Below are 23,166 nucleotides of genomic sequence, written 5' to 3'. Positions count from 1 at the left end.
TTTGTTTCAGTCAGGATTCCGTTCATGGGTTCCCCTGACGGAAAGCTCCGATGGAACCCATGAACAGAGCCCTGATGCAGATGTGAACAAAGCCTTACACCAATTACTTTTTGCTTATATAATGCTTTCTCTCCAAGGTATGTTACTTGTACAAATGCACATTTAGGCAGAGTTGTGCAGATGGGCAATGATGCAATGAAAGCAAATGCTTCATATAGCAACCCTATTGGCACACATTTCCACCATTGATCTATCAATTCCCTTCCTGTGTCTTTTTTTCTGGATAATATTTTAGGGACCTGACTGAGCACTTTCAATCATATGTGCTGCCTGATTCCAGGTAATATTTAAAAAAATTCAAAGAACTGTAGAAAAGTAACTACAACTTCTATAGTTGACTGTTTTGTGTTGCTTTAGTGTGCTTTTTTGTGTTACTATTCACCAATATTATAGTGCAGTATTGAGCCTTCTTTGGTACATTAGCTGCAATGTATTTTTAAGAGTGTGATGCTATTTGTTGGATTTCCTTTTTATCGTCCAACAAGATTTTATTAAAGTAAAATGTTCATAAAATTGATATTATTTTTAAAGGCTTTTGACACATGAGATACGTAAAATACTTTATCCAACAGGAATGGTTTGTCCTTAGACTAAATTGTGTATGTGTGAAGTGGGAACTTTAAGACTTTATATTTTACACACAGAGGGTGGTTTATTAGGAAAAATGTGCCAGAATTTTAACACAAGTTGTGGCAAAAAGGGCATGCACCAAATGTATTATGTGTTTTTTTTTTTCTTTTAAGTGTCCACCTCAACAAATATGAAAAGTGTTTAGAAAAGGAGTCGAGGCTAAGAGAATGCAGCGAAAACCTGCAACATTAGTGTACAGTATATGTACGAATGGCATAAGAGAACATAAGAATACAAATGTGTCTAACATACCAAGTGACTATTACCAAATCTATAATGCCAAGTGCACTATTTTTTTTACATTTGGTGCAATTTTTGTCCTTATCACTACTTGTCAATAATCTTACGACACTAGGGATGCATGTCATTGTGTTCGATAGGATATCTGCCTCCGAGGACATGTCATTTGCTGCACCACTTCTTTGAGGTGATTTATGCGGTAAATTTTATTTTATGTAGTGGTGCACCTATTTATTTTTATCTGTGCTTGCTATGATATATTTTGCATAGTTGAACGAGGGTGTGTGATATTGATTATAGAAATTACTGGTTACGGTAAACAATTACCAACAGAAGCATTTCCCCATCAACAGCTTCTACTCAGAGTGTTCCTCTGCTTCTCCGCCAAGAACACGGATTTAAACTGTGGCTTATGTTTGGAACGCCCATTCTTAAATAGAACAAGATGTGATATACAGTAAAACTGTCTTAAGTATCAGAAAGCCTTCCAAGAAGCACGACTGTATCCAACTCCGTTAAGACATTGTTACAGTCAACCAAATGTGACTGTTAATGTATGACCAGATTATTCATTGTTTTGCCAAAACCATGAAAAAGTACTAATATAAAGTCTATGGCAGAAAGTAGTATCCTGCTATAAACTACGTTAGCAATTTTCTTTTTTCATTTATGATGCCTTTTGTTTTTTATAATCAAAATGTAATTAATCTAATAAAACATATGTGATCTAGATTAATGACTATTAAACTGAATTCAGAACAATATTATTATTTAAAGCTACTAGTAAAGGCTACAAATGTATGTTTAATACATGGAGAGTTTTTAATACAAGAAGTCCAGACTGGAAATGCTACCTTAAAAATGACTGTTAAATCTTGATGTGGTGTCTCTTAATTGAATGCAAAATATCTCTTCCGACTATAATTGAAAACTATATTTTGTACATTATATTTGCTTCAGCCCTTATTATTCTGTGTGAAATGTAACAAAAACCTTCTGAATGAAGCAACCCCTAATTGATAAGCAGTTCAAGCGTTCTCTTTTAGTCTCTGTTCACACTGGCATGGTGGCTGTAGCGTCCATGGCCGCGGACCATCGGTATTACTCGCCCCCCCCCCCCACGACGGCCACAGCCATGGATCTATGAGCGCTGGCCCGCATCTCCTCCCTAGGAGACCCCAACGCTCACTACCAGTTTGTTCTGTTGTGTCCCGTAGGGCCAGCGCGCGCACATGAAATAATCATCAATTTACCCATGATCACCCTGGACTATAAGAAGGGTCCTGCCCCTTCACTCATTGCCTGAGCGTTGTTGTGTTTACCCATGTTAGTCTTGCAAATGGTCACTTAGGGTTATCCTGTTCCCAGTGTTGCTGCACCTGCTACCTGTATCCTGTATCCCGTGCTACCATTGTTCCTGTGCCTTAGAAAGTTGGAGTCATGTTGTGCCATCGGTCATGCCTGCTGTGTTACACCACGCCTGGTGTCTGCTGCCAAGGTCCCATCTGAGCCTAGCCGTTACGACTGTCTGAACTGCTACAGGTACCTTTGTGCTTGGACTATATAGACATTGACTTGGTACACTGTTTGGCTAGCTGCTGTCCCGCTACGGCGGTATGGCCCAGTGGGTCCACATACCCGCAGATCGTAACAGTACTTTCAGGCCATGGACCCCGCTGGTCAACCCAAAACCTTGACGACATCACAAGCCATGCAGGCAGATATGCTAGTCTGCCAATTATGACAGTATCAACTCCTCCAGGCGATGAACGCCATCACACATCGGCTGGATGCGCAAGCTGCAGTCATCACAGCTTCCGTTCCTGTTGCTCCGGCTGTTCCTCCTGCTACCCATCCTTTCACTAGTGCAGACTCCCGAGTCTCGCTGTCACTACCTCCTCGCTACAAAGGGGATGCGAGGACCTGCAGGGGATTTCTGAACCAGTGCCAGATCCACTTCAGTCTACATGCCAGAACATTTCCTACTGATGGCGCAAGATTCGCATTTACAGTCCAACTTCATACTGGCAAGGCCCTAGCATGGGCGAACCCTATCTGGGAACGTCAGGGACCAGAGACCCTTGACTTCCAGTCTTTCCTACAGACTTTTCGCATTGGTATTTGAGGAACCTGGAAAAGTCTCCTCAGCAGCTGCATCTCTTCGGACCCTTGGCCAGGGGGACACCTCCGTCGGCGATTACGACATTCAGTTCCGCACTCTGGCAGCAGAGCTGTCCTGGAACAACGACGCCTTGGTGGCTACATTCTGGCAGGGACTGTCTCCTAAAATTAAAGACGAGCTTGCCGCTCATGATCTGCCACCTACCCTGGATAAACTCATACTTTTAACCACCAGGATTGACATGGGGATCCGGGAGCGATCCCAAGAGGTTCGTCGGGAGAGAAGATTCCCTAAGCTGACTCCTATCTTCCAGCAATCCCTGTTGCCCTCACCAGTTGTTCCACCAGAGGAGCCTATGCAGGTGGACCGGCTCAAACTGTCTGCCCAGGAGAAACACCCCATATGCACTTCAGGACTTTGTCTGTATTATGGCCTCGGAGGCCATGTTGTGCGTTTGTGCCCTCAGAAACAAAAAAAACTCCAATGCCTAGGATTGGTTGGAGAGACAACCCTAGATGGAACGGCACTAGATAGAAAGTTCTCCTCGAAACTGTCCGTTACCGTGACTTTAGTGTCTGGTGAAAAGACGGACCGGGTCTCTGCAAATCTGGACTCGGGGTCCGCAGCAAACTTTATCCAAAAAGACCTAGTGGATCTTCTCCAGTTGCCGACAGTCCCTCTGGAGATGTCTTTGGCTGTTGCCTCGGTGAATGGACTGCCTCTGCCCGACCGGATCGTATCTGAAACCAAGCCGCTGAAGCTCCAAGTTGGAGCCCTTCATTCGGCACTAAGTTTGTTTCTTGTTTTGCCTAAAGCCATCAATTCTGTCCTACTGGGTCTGCCTTGGCTCCCACTAAATGACCCAGTCCTGGACTGGAAATCCGGAGAAGTTCTCCAATGGGGCTCCAAATGTCGCAGCCGCTGTCTGTTACAGATCCATCCTATCCAGCCTCCTCTGCCTCAGTCATTGGCAGGATTGCTCCCTCATTTTTCTCAGTTTGCGGATGTCTTCAGCAAGAAGGAGGCTGAGACGCTTCCTCCACACCGGGCTTATGACTGCCCATTGAACTGGTTCCAAATGCGTCTACCCTCCCCGTGGTCGTGTATACTCTCTCCCCTTGCCAGAGACTCAGTCTATGTCGGCCTATATCAAGGAGAATCTGGAGAGGGGTTTCATACAAAAATCCTCCTCCCCGGCTGGGGCCGGGTTCTTCTTTGTCAAGAAATAAGACAGATCTCTTCGGCCTTGCATTGACTACCCTGGTCTCAATCGAGTCATGGTCAAGAACAAATATCCGTTTACATGGCCTGCCCCTTCATATCGTGTCTGATCGGGGGGTTCACCTCAAAATTCTGGAGAGCCCTCTGTAAACTCCTAGATGTAAAGTTATAGAAATAAAGAAAAAAAGCATGGCGCCACATAGTGTAAGTAAATCCAAGGAGTAGCAGTCAGTAAATACAAGTGAATGCTCACCACAGGGCAGAAGAATATTCGCATTGAAATTGCAGTATGGAGTGAGTACTGCTGCCGAGATCCCAACCGGTGAAGCCAAAAGGCCACCGTAATGGAGACAATATATGTTGGAAGAAAAAAGGACTGAGGCACTTTGACCCCGATCACATTGGCGGTTTTTTTCTTACTGCATGGTGTATTTAAACATTTGTGTCTGTATAGTTATTTGATAAGGCCTGATGAAGATGCCGGTGCGGCATTGAAACGCGTAGCCTGACTGCAATAAAACATCAATATCATTGATTATTCATTTACTTTTATTGAGTAGCAGCGCCGTCTTTGGTCCTTTTTTCTTCCAACATAGATGTAAAGTTGGACTTTTCCTGAGCCTACCATCCCCAGTCCAACAACCAAGTCGAGAGGATTAACCAAATCATGGAGAATTATCTATGACACTTCATCTCAATGCAGCATGATGACTGGGTACAGCTTCTTCCTTGGGCCAAGTTCTCATACAACCACACAAGTGTGTCCACTACTTCTACACCGTTCTTCATTGTCGACGGCCAGCATCCACTAATTCCTCCTCCTGTTTCAGCAAGGTCGCAGGTGCCTGCAGCTGACTCTGTATTCGGGGACTTTGTACAGATCCGACAGCAAACCCGGTCCCCTATTCTGCTGGCAGTCGATTGCATGAAACAAAAGGCGGATATAAGAAGAAGAGAGCCGCCTCAGTATCTTCCGGATACCAAAGTCTGGCTGTCTTCAAGGAACATCCGTCTAAAGGTGCCTTCATACAACTTTGCTCCCAAGTTCCTCGGACCTTTTGAGATCATACAGCAAATTAACCCTGTCTCTTACATGCTTCAGCTGCCTTCTACACTCAAGAACCCCAACTCCTTTCATTTTTCGCTCCTGAAGCCTGTGGTCCCGAACTGCTACACAAAAACACCTAGCCCTGCAGTTGCTCCCAGCGGTTCTTCCGATGTGTTCGAGGTTAAGGAGATCCTGGACTTCAAAAGAGTAGGAGGAAGAACTTTTTATTTGGTGGATTGAAGGGGTTTGGTCCAGAGGAGAGGTCCTGGGAGCCAGAAGAGAACCTCAATGCTCCTACCCTCATTAAGAAGTTCCTATCTCGCTCTGATCCCAAGAAGAGGGAGCGTAAGAGGGGGGATACTGTAGCGTCCATGGCCGCGGACTATCGGGATTACTCACACCCCCATGGCTACAGCCATGGATCTGTAAGCGCTGGCCCACATCTGCTCCCTAGGAGATGCCAGCGCTCACTTCCGCTCCGTTCTGCTGTGTCCCGTAGTCCATGATCACCCTGGACTATAAGAAGGGCCCTGCCCCTTTGCTCATTGCCTGAGCGTTGTTGTGTTTACCCGTGTTAGTCTTGCAAATGGTCCCTTAGTGTTATCCTGTTCCCAGTGTTCCCGTACCTGCATCCTGTATACCTGCATCCCGTACCTGCATCCTGCTACCATTGTTCCTGTGCTTTAGAAAGTGCTGTTTTACACCACGCCTGGTGTCTGCTGCCAAGTCCCCATCTGAGCCTTTATTACTGTCTGAACTGTGAGAGGTACCCTTGTGCTTGGACTATATAGACATTGATTTGGTACACTGTTTGGCCAGCTGCTATCCTGCTACGGCGGTACGGCCCAGGGGGTCCACATACCCACAGATCGTGACAATGACTCCCATGACAGCTATGACGGATCTCATTGACTTACAATGTGGTCCATCAGGTTTACATAGGGGTTCTGGTATTTTTGACAGCAAGAATATTGCTGGACTACTCTATTTTTGCAGTCAAATATACTGGGACCTATGATGGAAAAGCAAAAACACAAATGTTACTACAAAAAAAAAAACTGTACCACCTTGCCAACCACTGACATTTAAAGCTCTAATTTCTAAGCTTTAGTAAAAACCCCTCTCTAGTTATTTGGGCAAAAATACTGCTATTGGCACTGTGTTAAGTTGTGCACATTGGTTATTTCTTCTTAACTATTGTGAAGGAAGAGCTCCAAGCTGGGTGGAAGACTAAACGTAGCCTAAAAGCTGTTTCAATTCAGAACCTTGAAACAGAATTTTTGTACTTTTTGTATTTTTGTATTTTTAGGGATGTAAACAATGTAGCACAGAGAATCACAGTCCCCTCCAACTTAAAGTAGATAAGGGCAACTGATAAATATAGGGCAGTCTGACAGCACAGCAAGAATGTGGAAGTGAGGGAGAAAACTTTCCAGAGGATCTTCTGCTCAGAATGTGATAGGCTATGTGGTGCCTAAAAGAACGCTCCAATATTAAATTATACTAAATGAATTATAGGTAGCTAGTGTCGAATCTTTTTGTATGGGCTCCAACTTTGTTGACAGAAACCTGATACTCTAACATCAGACCAAGACAACACTATTGTATGGAGCACGAAAAGGAACGAGACTGCTTTTTATCTCAATTTAAAAATGATAACTTAAATCAAATTTACTAATAAAATGGAAAAATAAGTCTGCCATTCAGTCAGCAACAAGGGAATTATGGAAACAGTGACCCTATTGTTAAAATGTGGTATGAAAAGGTAAGAACTATTGTGATGAAACAACCTGTATATAATCAAAGTTTACATGTATAGAAGAGGTAAAATTGTTATTTTGATCTCGAAGAAGGAAACATGAAGCCCCAGTGAGGCAGCTGCCAAATAAGAGGAAAAACATCCTAGCAATCTCCATGAATGGTGGTCACATTAAATTCATGGATCATTTAAAAAGTAGATCTAGGATTATTAGGATTATGTCATGACTGTGGGTAGGATAGCTAACAGATATTATGACAATACATCTCTACGTACAAAAGTCAATAGCTATAGATGTTTACACACTGTCACTGTAGAATTGTATATCATGCGATTTTTATCTGTTTATAAATATTTGGTAGATTTCTAATTTACATTTCTGTTATCTTCTCAGTTGTATACATGAAGAAACACCTACTCATAACATGACATATAGTACATGTAACATATGTTACAAACGTAATAGACTTTAAAATAGAAGACACACATAAGCATATTGTGTTTGGGAGTGGAGAAAATATTGTATCTAGTAGTGGCAGTCACTAAATGACATAGGTAGGACCTAGGGGTGACTTAGGACTTCAGTTTCTAAGGAGAATTGTCACAGGCTGTCTCCATCTTTATCCTTCCCTTACACAGTAGAATAATTTACAATCTTTTCCATTTCTTTGGCATTTAAACAAGTAACAATTCTAACATTTGCCTGTAATTGTTACCTGGATTGAGCACACACAATTCAGAAGGTGTCACCTCTTATTAACTAAATCAGGTCATGTTTTCCCCACTGTTTTGTACAAAGACCATTCCATGGGTGATCCAGTTCACTTACTTATAACAATTGGCTCCTTTTTAGGTAGGAATAACAATCATCCAAATAATTCATATGAGAATAGATCTATATACAACTCCCAATAAACTATCCAGCAGTTCCCCAGTACAAATACAGTTCCATTGTGTAACTCATAGGATCCGAGGGAATGGGCCATTCTGCCTATTTGGACACATTTATGAAGCAGTTGGAATCATAAGAATAGGGATAATAGATTGTAAATATTGCAGCTATCGCATACGCCATGATTATTTAAGAGCCCATCTATGGTTAAATAAAAGTTATATATATTTCAGTTTAGAAACAAAGAAAAAGTATTCTAGAAGCAGTGATGGAGTGAACAGAGTTTTCTATTGTGTCCTAGTCATAAGATTAATTGACATTAAAATCTACATTACTGTGTAAAATAGTTTCAAATACTAAAGGTCACAAGAAAATTTCCAATCCAATGTAATCAATTAATTTAACAGCAATTTCTTGCTGTTTTACAACCTCATGTACAGGTATAGGATGACAGTATCAGGATGTTCAGATAACGGCTTAGAGAGTATATAAGTGACTTTTCTTAACACGTATCAATAAATATGCTCTAACTCTGAAGAAAAAGGAGACCAATAACCTGAGCATACAGAAAATGTGGCAATGCATTTTTTTTCAACTGGTTATAATTCAGTCAGAGTATATATTGGACATTTTTTAAACTGTAACATGTAAATGTAAATTACATTCTGCTGATAATGTTATATATGGTTAATGCGAGTAATTAAAGACAAAGGGACACGTATCACAAAATGGCAAAATACCAATTAAAAACATTTGCCATATTGGGCAATATATTTATAACAGCTATGTGCTGCAGAAAGTGACATAAATGTATGTCAGACTGGACCTGTTGTATAGACCTCCAATTCCAATTCAAGTAACTTGAAATGTATCAAATGCCATCACAACATAAATGTATAGAATTGTTTGAATGTTGATCCAGTCTGATGGTCTCTTGGGATCAGGAAGGAAATGTTTTTCTTTTTAGGGCAGAAATGTTTCCCTTCAGGATAAATAGGGGAAATAAAGCTATATAATGTATCCCTACCACAATCTCCTGGTTGATGTGGACGAGTCTTTGTTTCAACCATACTATGTAACATCACTAATGATGAATGACTCCTGGGATCTTTTAGACCATAGCAAAAAATCCCTGTGTATTCAGTGATCTCATGTAGTACAACAGATTATTGGCTCATTAACCAAAAAAGGACCCCCAAAAAAACAGCTTTCACTAGCTAACAAACAGGCACCCTTCACATAAATACATGAAGGGAAGCAGCTTACCATTTGTTATCAGCAAACTTGTATCTGTGGTCATCAGCTGGCACAATATCCATGAGAAGGATATACTTGGTTTTCGGATTGAGGCCAGTAACTTTTACCTTGTAGCTTGGAAACATACGCCTGGAACCGGAAAATAAAGAAGCATGAATATATGAGGAAAGACTTAATGATCCGACTTAAGCCTCAAGTACATGCACAATCTCCCTTCACTTTAGTGGAAACTAAAAATGGAACGTAATTATAATTTTACACATTCTTTCCACTTGATCCCTTCAGGCCATATTAGTTTTATTATTTAGGGTGTGCCTTCTGTCCATTCATTGGTGACATATTTGACTCCATCCTCTCTAATAATTATTACCCATATTTATCTAGACATACCATTCTCTATTACACAGGAAGGGAACAGTTTTTCTTATGATTCAAAGGCTCCATAATATGTGATTGCCTTCCTGCGCTGCTGCATCAATGGAATAGAAAATATATCCAATTCCTATTTGTCATACCTAGTATTGAATTTGGAGCATGCACACTACTATTAGAGGTTTAATAATTACACAGGTTGACTCCAGTTTATACATCATATTCTCCCCCATCTCTTCCCATGACCACTCTTTGTGGTAAGCCTTCCTTCTGTGATTTGATAGGGAAGATAACATTGAGCTACTTATAAATCATGACATAAAGTTCCTTTTATACAAAGTGATTATCAAGCAGCGTTATCGTCCTGTTTATTAAGATGTCTGTCTACACCTAACAGGCAGAATGATAAACTTCCATGCATGAACATTTTCATGAACGGGAAACCATCATTTGGTCATTTATCAATAAGATATTATTGTTATTGTTGGTGGTTTTGGTATAAACCTTACCAATATTCGCTACATCTAAGTTCATCTCTAACACGTCTCTATTATGGTTACAGTTATTACATTTCCAAGAGTTCAACAATAAACGCTAAAACTAAAATTGATCATTCATATATAAAAATCATTGTTATTGATTGTCTGACGTCTATTGAAATACATTGACGCTCTGGTTGAACTTATGTTGAGAATAACGGTATAAGTATGATATTTATAATGATGGAAATGCCCATCCAATGTTGATAAATTAGTAGTTAGAAAAATCATACCATGTAAGCGGCCTCTGTATCTATTAGATTTAGAATATTGTATATACTTGTCTTGTAATAGTCAGCGGTTATTTCCTTGACTTACATATATGAATTGTGCATGACTTAACTAGGTTTCTGCAGTTCTGTATATTGCATTCATGCATCTGGGTATCTATATCTGGCCATAACTAAAATACATTATAAATATATTATTAAATATATGATTGGTCATTGATCTAACAGTATTGGATACAGTATACCAGCCAGAGGTATGTATGCACATACAGTATATATAGTGTGATTAATGTTTTGATCCTTTTTTTTTATTAGTAATTAAAACGTAAGCAAAGTCTTTCAAAGAACAATATGATTCCTCATTCCCCAATAATCCATTTTCTCTCAGTAGAATTCCCCCTTCTGTGATAAAACTGGTGCTGAATTTATAGCTGGAGCTGTTCCATCTGTGCAGTTATGAGAGTTTGGTAAACACCAATTATAGGAAGATATAATGTATCCAGTCACAGGATTGATAAAGGCTGCCTGGAAATGTATGGGGGGGGGGGGGACTATTCTTAAGTGGCATGACTTTTCCTTAGATCATACAGGAAATGCACCTTCTTACCATGGTGCAGTTATTATTTTATAATCACCTGAAATATGTGTATAAATGTTTACAGTCTATAGAGGCAGCGATTGTGGAAATTATTTTGTCATGGTTTTTTTTAGCAAAGTATTTCAATACAGCTTCACAAGTGTTTGGCCTGCTTCGCATACCCTATTTTTTCAGCAATTTTAAACTCTTGTAAAATTTGCCAGGCATTTTCATGGCATTTTTTTACAAGCGTTTTTGCTGGTGTTTTTGATTTTTAAACATTTCTAACATTTTTTTTCTGGTGTTTTTCAATTCTTATAGAGAGGTCTATGAAAAAAAAACTACATACCCAACGCATACTGCATTTTGAAAAAAAAAATGTCACTTAATCCAAAACACTGTGTCTGTAAACTTTTCAATATTTCCCTATAGACTCTAAAGTAACATCTGGCTGCATTATTTTTAACCTAAAAAAAAAAAACAACGCTGTAAAAAACACCAACACAAACACCACGAAAAATGCAGCAAAACACTGTGTGTGAATCTAGCCTTATACTACATCTACACCCAATAGAGAGCACTCATTAGAAAGTTTCCAATAAGAGGTTTAAAAAAAAAAAAAACGCTGCAGCCAGATGTTACTTTAAAGTCTATAGTGAAATGTTGAAATGTCTACAAACGCAGCATTTTGGTTTGTGCCATCTTTATGGCGTTTTTGGGGTGAGTGGCTTTTTTTTTTTTTTTTTAAACGCAACATGCTTTGGATATGGGCTTTCGTATAGGATTTTTAAACCATTCCAAAAAAATAAAGTTTAAAAATGTTTCTAAATTAGAAAAAAAAATGCTTTGAATATTTGTTCCCTATATGTACTGTTGACTTGAGGTTCCCTAGTAATTCTTTGAGTAACATGTCATGAAATTTGATTCTAAGCATTATGGTCTGTATCAGTGCCACCACTAAGGGCGGGTTCACACATGGCGGAATTGCACTTAAATTCCGCTGCGGACACTCCGCAGCGTTAATCCGCAGCGGAGCCGTTTCTACATTGACTTTCACTTTAATTTAGCAGTGTTCGTTTACACGATGCGTACAATTCCGCTGCGGAGCATAGGCTGCGGAGCGGAATTTGGTGTCCGCAGCATGCTCTGTCTGTTGCGGAGCAGTGGCGGACTCATGGCGGAATTTCTCCATTGACTTCAATGGAGATTCAAAGTTCCGCAATGAAGTCCGCAGCTGTCATGCACATGTCATGTGTGCTGCGGATGCGTCTTGCTTTTTTTACTTGACATTTCTTCATTCTGGCTGGACCTATGTATTTCTAGGTCTACAGCCAGACTGAGGAAGTCAATGGGGCTCCCGTAATGACGGGAGCGTTGCTAGGAGACGTCAGTAAATAGTCACTGTCCAGGGTGCTGAAAGAGTTAAGCGATCGGCAGTAACTGTTTCTGCACCCGGGACAGTGACTACCGATCCCAATATACATGTATCTGTAAAAAAAAATGAAGTTCGTACTTACCGAGAACTCCCTGTTTCTGTCTCCAGTCCGGCCTCCCAGGATGACGTTTCAGTGTAAGTGACGGCTGCAGCCAATCACAGGCCAAGCACAGGCTGCAGCGGTCACATGGACTGGCGCGTCATCCAGGGAGGTCGGGCTGGATGCCGAAGGAGGGACGCGTCATAAAGACAACGGGCGGTAAGTATGAATTTCTTTTACTTTCACTAGGGAAAGTGCTGTCCCTTCTCTCTATCCTGCACTGATAGGGAGAAGGGAAGCACTTTTCCCGCAGTCCGCAGCAGCTAGTCCGCATCAATTTTCTGCACATTTTGTGCAGATCCGCAGCCGTAATCCGCAACCCGGATTAGGTGCGGCATTGATGCGGACAGTTGCGGAGGAATTCCGCCATGTGTGGTCATGCCCTTAGACCTCCTTAACACACAAACTATTCAGCGTTTTTAAAGACTTGTAAAAAAAAAATCTACATGAAAAACCCTTGAAATTCATGCCTTGTTTTTCTTACTAGCGTTTAAAAACGCTGGAAAAATAGTGAGTGTGAAGGAGGACTATGGAGTGGCAGGGAACCTCAAGTCAACAGTACAAATGAGGAACAAATCCTTATAGCCATAGTAAGAGCTGTCGATTTTCTAGCCTGGCGCTACAATGTTTAAAAATTGATATTTAGGAGATGTCTGTATTTTTATTATTATTATTATTTAAATAAATATATAATAAATAAATAATGAGATAGATAGATAGATAGATAGATAGATAGATAGATAGATAGATAGATAGATAGATAGATAGATAGATAGATAGATAGATAGATAGATAGATAGATAGATAGATAGATAGATAGATAGATAGATAGATAGATAGATAGATATAGATAGATAGATAGATAGATAGATAGATAGATAGATAGATAGATAGATAGATAGATAGATAGATAGATAGATAGATAGATAGATAGATAGATAGATAGATAGATAGATAGACACTTTCCCCGAACATTTTAGAACACCCACTTGCTGTAGGCTGTAATGGATATAAAAGTTTAGGAAGTTTGTTTTGTGGGCGCTGAATATGATCGTTTGTGTTCTTGTTGTCGATACGAGGATATGTTCAGCACTGGGCATGTTAGACGCGGGTTTTCTGGTAGGATTATTGCACATTTGTATTATCTTCTACCTAATTTATATTAAAGATGCATCTCACATTCAAATGTCACTTCACCCCAAACTCTTTCACTGCTGGAATATTGTGCACTAGTTGTTAATATCCTATCCGACCAAGAAGCCATCGTTCAACTTTAACTTGTAACATATCAGTCATCAGAGGTAGAAATATAGAGAAAGCTTCCCGTATCTCTTGTTCCGTGTGTGCGTGTGTGCGTGTATGTGTACTGTACACTGCTTTCTATTTTCTACACAATTTTTAATGAGACCATGTCCTCACAAGCACTATATAAGCTCCCGACTCAATATGTATAGGGATTTAGTTACATGTTACTATTCTAAAAATTATAGAAAAAGCTTAATAAAGTAAATGTATTAAACGTAATAATAATAATGTTAATTAATTATTATTATTATTGTTGTTGTTGTTGTTGTTGTTGTTGTTGTTGTTGTTGTTAGGACTATTATTATTATTATTATTATTATTATTTACAATAGTGATAGCTGTTTATTTTGTGTTTGGTATTTACAATTCTTTGAAAACTTGTTGCCATTATAATCCGACCAGAACCAGAACCATAGTAAAGATGATTGTGACTATGGGCTGTGTAGCATAAATGACATCATTTTTTTTTTAATTTCGTCGTACTGTACAGGAAGCCTAGAATATAATATTGTTTGTAGATTATATATATCCCCTTCCTCCTGGAGAAAGGCGCCTCGGTGCTGTGTACACATGTGACTGTGTCGCTCCTATTCCTGGCACAGTTTAATAAAGGCGATTTTGCTATTTTATCTTTTAAACAAAAGTGCAGTAAAAGCTATTTATTCCCCTGCTCGGGGGGAAACTGGATCCGCCTGACTATTCATCACCTGGACGTTTCTGCTATTATACACATAGTCTGTTTTATAGTAGTATGTACAGGGGCTTGCATTAACCACTTGTCATATACGTACACACACACACACACACACACACACACATATACTAAACATATGTACATATATATATATATATATATATATATATATATATATATACAAACACACACACACACACACAGGCGCGCGCAAGTCATCATTAATGTGTGATATTCATCACACACCTCCACAAAATACATGTATAATTTACTAACAATGAAATGTCTCTATAAAGATTGTACTAGGAAATCCTGAGGATCTGCCAGACCGTTTCCCCAGACTCTTTGATTCAATCCAGTGCACTGGGAAGAAATACTCCGGTGATTTTGAACAACTAGCTGGGGATGGCTGTGTCTTCCGCCACCTTTTACTTCTATCTTCATTTCCCATTTGTATCCTCTGTATCTTTTCAGGTCCTTGTGTTAATTCCCATTGGCACAATATAGGTATACATGAGTGTTGTCACGTATCTGGGTCCATTGTTATATTATACATTATTATTTTTTCCATTTCTCCATCTTTCTCCGTGTGTACTGACTCCTGTGCAGTTTAGTGCCCCCTAATTTACATCTCCTTTTCCCTATACCAGCATCTTTCTCTAATGTAGTGACATATTTAAGTTTAGTAATCTGACAACCAGTTTATTTAATAAAATAATTGTCTAGGACTTTGGGGCTAAAAAAGGATTAGCAAACACATCAGAGGATAAAAAAAACTTACCGACATCTTCAGCACATAGTGACAATGTCTGGTGTCCTTACCTTCCGGCCTTGGTGATTATCATCTCCGTGCCTACTTCATGAAACTTCATCCATAACTCCCGTTCGTGCAGGAACACCTTAATGCCTTCCATTCCCTGGGCACAGAGCAACATGTTTATCACTTCATACTCATTTGTTAGGCTCCTGAGTCTATTACTGAATCGTGAGGATTTCTATACGTAGAATGTTATGTAAAACAAATGATTACACACATTGTATCCAACACCAAATATCGCAGTAATAAATAGTAGCCCCTATGGGCTATACACAAACCTATAGTACAGATATACATACACACAAAGACAAGTCATTTTCTAGTGTGACTGTACACGATATTATCTATCTATCTATCTATCTATCTATCTATCTATCTATCTATCTATCTATCTATCTATCTATCTATCTATCTATTTATCTATCTATCTATCATCTATCTATTTATCTATCTATCTATCTATGAATCGATCTATCTAATATATATATATATATATATATATATATATATATATACATATATATATATATATATATATATATATATATATATATATATATATATATATGATCTACGTATTTATCATCTATTATATATATATATATATATATAAATATTTATAAACAAAACCTATCTAGTTATCATCTATCATCTATCTATCTATCTATCTATCTATCTATCATCTATATCTCTATAAATCAATCATCTAATATATATATATATATATATATATATATATATATATACATATATATAATGTCCATCTATTTATCATCTATCTATTATATATTTTTATATATATGTATATATATATATATATATATATATATATAAAATTTATCTATCTATCTATCTATCTATCTATCTATCTATCTATCTATCTATCTATCTATCTATCTATCTATCTATCTATCTATCTATCTATCTATCTATCTATCTATCTCATATCTATCTGTCTATCTATCTATCTATCTATCTATCTATCTATCTATCTATCTATCTATCTATCTATCTATCTATCTATCTATTCCCCCATACACGTGTGACAATTTTTATAGAAAATATCAACACTAATAAATAAGCTTGATATTTAATACGTGAGTCATTGTTAATGTGACGTTTGTTATTTCCAATTGTTTATATTTATTTTATAGAGAACTATATGTTACATTGTCAGTATACATACACAGGCTGGTACAAAATACATAGAGCCATGCAAGTACATTAGATCGCTGCAGGGTAGTATATATAGTTCTCTCTTCCTGTATGTAAACTAGTTTTATGAAAATGGCTGCTACTTTCCCATATGATCTGCCTTTATGTTATTGTGTAGTTACTTTTACACATGGCTGCATACATGTCTATAAGCCTACTTCTTAAGTTTCATATTCTGGACTATTAGTCCTTTTCTTAAATTTCATATTTTACACTATGTCTTTCTTCGGACTTCTAGAAGCGACCTGGCTGCTTACCTGCTGAGTAAAGGCCGCTTGTGGGGAGGTGGGGGTCTTGCTGCTGGCCCCTAGCTGGCTGTCCTGCTTAGGATCACACTGCAGCTCCTTGGGGTCTGGTTCCACTGGAGTATCAGGCATCCCATATCCCTCATCGGTGTCCGCCATATTACACAGGGACCCTGTGCTTCAAGCAAATGTAGGTCGTAATATGTGTGTGATATCAGTGCCTGTGTCTACACGTTACAAAGCTGGCTTCTAAAGGGAGTAGGAGGCACTATCTGTGTTACTAGCCATCCCATTACTCCATTTATTAGTTAACACATTTCTACAGGTTCTTCATTCATATAAATGACTGTCCTTTACAATGTGTAAACTGGAATGTCTATCTAGTTATTCATCTTTATGTGTACTCTTATTCCCTTTAAAGTTAGGTGTTATAAAATAGTATAAAATTACAATATTCTATTAATTCATTTGGATGCACTGGTGTGTATGTCCAGAACGTGCTCTATGTAAATACACACTTTAGTATACAGTTTGCAGAAATGTAAATATTCCTTATAGCATACATCATGTATTTTCAATAACTGCTTTACTGCAAGTACAAGACACAAGCTGAGGCAAACACATTTTATACAGCAAATAAATTCAAACTGGGAACACACTCGCATTATATATATATATATATATATATATATATATATATCACAATTATTGTATTTATTATTTATACTATTGTCCTGTGAATATACAAAAAAATAATTATCCTGTGAATGCTGCATGCAGTCACTATGGGAAGTGATTTTTTTTTATTTATCTTTTTTACTGTATTTACATGTACACTGACTTCACTCTTCCTAATTAACTCCAAACTATCTGACTGACATTACTAGCAAGGAGCAAGTGACCAGATAACTGGCATTCCTGATAGTAGACACTTTCTGTCTACGGAAGTGGGTTCAAATAGAAATACCCCATGAAAAAAATAAAATAAATAGAGAGAGAGAGAGAGAAAGGCCCCAGCGAGTTGGGCTGAATCGTTGCAGATAGCTGAATAAAGTCCACTTATTTTTTTCACCAACTTTACCTGGTGTGTGTGTGTGTGTGTGTGTGTGTGTGTGTGTGTGTGTGTGTGTGTGTGTGTGTGTGTGTGTGTGTGTGTGTGTGTGTGTATATATATATACATATATATATATAGATTAAATCCATGATGTAAATATTAGTTGTATAGGGAAGCCATTATCTATATAGCAGTTAGAGGAAAATGAGTTACAAAACTTTACGCTGTAGTTCTAATATCATTTTGTACTGTGCACAGCGTCCAGGCAACTTCTCAATGCACTGGGATTATTGTTTTGTATTACTAGGGTCAACCATGACATTGTTTTACTCCCTCTACCTTGAAGTGATAGAGATAATAAATCCTAATTTCCCTTCTTTCCATAAAGTTAATTTACCCTTTGGAGTAAGCACCTGTAAACATTAATCTAATTGATGATAATAAGCCCTTGCATATGAAGATATTATTGCAGTAAATGTCACATGTATTACATTTATTAGTATTTTCTGACTTTCATACTATTATTTTTATAATACCCATGTGAGTCATGGAAGAATATTGTTTAGTGTGACCTGTAACAAAAATACAAGTCTACCTTCTAGTATAAAATAGATAATATTAATAGTAATACTAGTGATAGTACTAGTAATGTTATAGTAATGATTATGGGGATTCTATAGTAGTAAAAGTAGTAGTATGTAGTAATAATAATAATAATAATAATAATAATAATAATAATAAGTACAATCCAGATGACTAGGTTTTGTGGATTGATCTCCCTCAGCACACAGTAGAGAGCCCCACAGAGGGGCTTGGGGTAGAATTTTGGGAAGCACGGTACCTGGGATCCTTTGTCGGTTGGAAGGCCCTTGTTTATTCCTTCAGATTCTAATTTGCTGAGTGTCTGAGCTCGTGCAGTAAAGATGGTGAAGGCTGGCTTCTTGTACTGGAATGCATGCACAGCCCTTATCTTCTAGTATGGAGCAATAATGTGATCACAGGGGCAGCAGCGTCTTCCTCAGCTCACCCCGTGCTAGATTTGCTGTGTGGCTGGAGCAGGAGTGGGGATCTCATTCCCAGACACAGGATCCTTCCCTGTGAACACTCAGATTGTCAGAGGGGAGATAAATCCTGGAGCGCGTCTTATCGCCGGCATGAAGGCTGCAGCACAGTCTTCTTCTAGCTAGAGATGGGGACACCGCTGTGGCTTTAGGGTTACAGGAAGGGCAGCCTTGTGATGATGAGGATGATGAGGATGATGTCTGAGCACGATCTATACTGTGTGCCTGTCTCTGTATGTCTATCCTTTCCTCTCCTCTGTGTGTCTCTGGATCTCTCTCTGGAGGGCAGTGTGCGCTGAATACACAGAGAAATACAAGCTGTTCTATTGCACACAGTGTAGTGTATTGATGGGGAGGAGGGGAGAGAGTGGGAGCAGTGCAAGTGTGTAGACACTGCCCAACCAGCGCCTAACGTGCACCGCAGTCACACTTACTACTACTGTCTCACTCACACTCACTGGATCTCTCACTCATACTCACCTATACCAGACCTCTCTGTCTCGCGTATATCTCCATAACCTTATTTCCCAGCCTGTGATCACCCTTCATTGCATGCCATCTGTAGACAGTCTCCCCCTAACCCCTGCCTGGTTTAACCCCTTTACTGCCGCTTGTAATTGCAGTGCAGCATCTCCCCAACAATACATGCACAGGACAATTCTTCCTCCTGACGATCTGAAGTGTCTTAACTAGGCTATGTCTTTCATTAGTAATGAGATTGTGACTTTCCAAAGTATCTCTGCCTCCCTCACCACAACTGGAGCTGCAGCACGAGACATCAAAAGATGTAAAAATAGAGTCCTCAGTCCTTGGAATGCTCCAACTATTTAACTTGATGGTACAATGTATACAAAGCAGCAGGTCCGGCTATAATAAAATAATCAAACCGTCATACTGCAAAGGAGATTGGTTTTATCTGGATATTTCTCTCTCCTCCTTCCCCCTCTTTCTTCCTGCTGTCCTCTTCTTAATATGGGTCTTCCCTTCTTTCCTTCCTTCTTTCTTTCTTTCTTTTTACTTTTCTTTTTCTCTCTTTCCTTTTCTTTCTTTCTTTCTTTCTTTCTTTCTTTCTTTCTTTCTTTCTTTCTTTCTTTCTTTCTTTCTTTCTTTCTTTCCTCCTTTCTTTCTCTTTTCCTATCATCGTTGTCATACTATACAAACTATATATTGAATTAACACATCCTCTTAACTCACTTTCCATGCTGGACACCACTCCTTATATTCAGTTTAAACCCAATAATTCCATCCCAATGTCACCGCCATTCGTCTGGTGACTTTAGTGTCACAAGACACAAGGACTTTAGTTGAGTACATACATTTTTTCGCATCTCACTGTCATATATTACACTTTTAAGATAAATCTAAGAGCGTTTATTAACCAGTAATCATAAAACTTAAGACTAAACCCAAAGTAATACTAATAATACTGTTGTGCAGTTCAGCTAAATGACATGATCGATTTACATGGCGGCGTGTGCTATTTATTTATTGAGAGGGGGTTTCAGGTGAACACTTCCCTTCCATCCCTCACACTGACAGCAGTGGAGTAAGCACATCTCTACTCAAAAATACACAGGAAAGGCCTCTCTGCTGTTATTGGCAAAGGTAACATCTCCCTAGAACTATCCTCAACCAAAATTATAGTGCAAGATAAACACTTCTCTCATGAAATATAAATCCCTATGATCACGGACATATATATATATATATATATATATATATATATATATATATATGCATATATGTAATGTCTAAGAACATGAGACAATAATTGTACAACATACATGGCACAGATCAGCATATTGTATTCAAGATACTAAGGCTTGAACTTGTTGTAAGCGACTTCTTTGCTCTTACCGTTAATAAAGTGGCGCAAATGATCCAGATGAGTGGCACAATAGTAGCAATATTAATGCCCTGGGGTCTTGGCTTCTTGATACGGCTAGTAGCAATGAAATCCTCCTCCTTGACTGAGAAAAAGTTAGGACAGAAGAAGTACAGTCAACTTTCAGATGCCTGTAGAAAAAATGAAATATTGTTGTTTATGGCTGGTGAAACTAGAGCATACAGAGGGTTTGTCTGAGGGAGCAGACAGTGCACCTCCAGGGCTCAGTGACGTCACCACATGTACCCTTGTCTGCTGCTGGGCATGCCTGGTGCAGAGATGTGCAGTGTCCAGCTAGCCTTCACACTATGCCAGTCTTATCTCTGTAGAGTATATTATTTTTTTTTAACAAAGGTTCTGCTACAATTAGATCTTACCAGGATGGTTTCGTATATAAGAGGGAGAAGGCGGATGAAAAGTCTGATATGTTTTTTATTTTACTACTTGCACAAAATGGCACGTCAAATGAATAAGATGACACCTTCCATGCCACATCTATATATAGCCAATGATAACCTGCCTGAACCTTTTCTCTTTCACTGACTAATTATTTACTCTGATAAAGACTAGTCCATTGCTTCTGCCTAGATAAGCTCGAGATTAACCCGTGATGAGCCACAGCGCATCCCCAGCCTACAATATTCACCCACATTTAGCCCTCATCTGTTTATTTTCTCTAGTTTGACTAATGAGTTATCCGTTGCATGATGTTATTTTGTTATGGTTTTATATAGACTAAATAGAAAAATGGAAGACACACAGACAGAAAAATAAAATACATGTTTTATTAAATCTATCTATCTATCTATCTATCTATCTATCTATCTATCTATCTATCTATCTATCTATCTATCTATCTATCTATCTATCTATCTATCTATCTATCTATCTATCTATCTATCTATCTATCCACACACACACACACACACACACACACACACACACACACACACACACACACACACATACACACACACACACACACACACACACACATTTTTAAAGATTTCTATACCCTTGCTTTGGCAGCAATCATCCACATCAGTTTTTATGTGACAAAAGCCACAACTCATTTGTTTCATTTATTATTTTTTCCTTTTTTTTTTTTCATTTGGCTGAGACCCATGAAGAGACTTACAGCCCAACCTCAATTATCCACCTCTTAATAAAAAAAAAGTACAAAAAACCCAACACAATAGCCTGAATTCTGCTGTAGCCTATGACATTCCGAGTCATTCTGCAGAGTAGCGTTAAAATTCACGGGATCTCCATGGAATTGGGTATGAATCAACTCTCCAATTCTCTGTCTTTCTCTCCATTACCTATCTCTGGCATAGAAACCATATCTTAATATCCAGCTATTCTTGTCCCTATTTGATTGCCCCTTAACCTTCACACTCTCCCTCGTTCTTTGATATTTCAGTTGGCAACATTGGGAATGTCAAGACATTAGTTGTTCTAATTCTGACATTAACTTGACTTGGGCTGCCAGATTGTCTGCACTATGAAAGAGGAGTCACCAAGCTTAGCCACGAAGATTTACTGATTGGTCTTAGAGAAATGATGGAGCACATGTAACAATGAAATCATGTGAGGGAAGAATGGAAGGGTGAGAAGGCATTTCCTTCATTTACTGCACCATAGATTCATTACTCAGCAACGGGCATCTCAAATACTCTTTAGTAACACGTGGGATCTACATCTCTGTTCACAATATATATGTATATATATATATATATATATATATATATATATATATATATATATATATATATATATATATATATATATATATATATATATATAAAATGTGTGTGTGCGTTTCTATAGATAGAGAGGATAGCTGTGTCTCCTATTCTAACAATGTAATGTTATAGTATAGCTTTCCTTATGTATGTATTTATTCTTTTATTACTGCTGCTTACATTGTTACTTTCGTCACAAGGACTAAATGCAGAAGCCGTTATATCATCATACTCTGTTGCCATCGATGTTATTCTCTGGAATATGTGTATATATATATATATATATATATATATATATATATATATATATATATATATACATATATATATATAAAAAAATATATATATTTACATATATATTTATATATATATATGTGTGTGTGTGCGTGTTTGTGTGTATATACATGATACAAATGTGCACTCTGCTGATGTTGTCCCTATGAAATGTCATGTTGCTTTGGCCACAATTTTCACACAATATCCAAATAATACAAAACGAAAACTTCATGTCAGTAAGTGAAAACACCAACTTTGTGGGGAACTGATGTTGTATCATTTTTCTATGCGTGGACTACCCTCAATAACACCGATACAGCTCTGGTGTTCGCTGGTGAGTTCAATTCACAAGCCAGAAATTGGGATTTCAAACTGCAGCACATGAAC

At 38.4% G+C, this 23,166-nt stretch overlaps 1 protein-coding gene across 1 annotated transcript in view; it reads right to left on the bottom strand.

Annotated features, from left to right (window-relative positions):
* TBX5 (T-box transcription factor 5) overlaps nt 1–15,398 on the bottom strand; it is an 86,733-nt gene extending 71,335 nt beyond the window's left edge. The window contains exons 1-2 of the mRNA XM_075853542.1: nt 15,304–15,398; nt 9,239–9,358 (exon numbers count right to left, since the gene is read on the bottom strand). Of these exons, the coding sequence (XP_075709657.1) occupies nt 9,239–9,358; nt 15,304–15,395 (212 nt within the window). The 5' untranslated portion in view covers nt 15,396–15,398. The remainder of the gene's footprint in view (nt 1–9,238; nt 9,359–15,303) is intronic.
* Nucleotides 15,399–23,166: the final 7,768 nt, after the last annotated feature.

Source organism: Rhinoderma darwinii, chromosome 1, assembly GCF_050947455.1.
Source record: "Rhinoderma darwinii isolate aRhiDar2 chromosome 1, aRhiDar2.hap1, whole genome shotgun sequence".
Classification (NCBI taxonomy): domain Eukaryota; kingdom Metazoa; phylum Chordata; class Amphibia; order Anura; family Rhinodermatidae; genus Rhinoderma; species Rhinoderma darwinii.
Note: the sequence above shows the minus strand (reverse complement) of the source record. Positions and strands in the feature narration are given on the sequence as shown.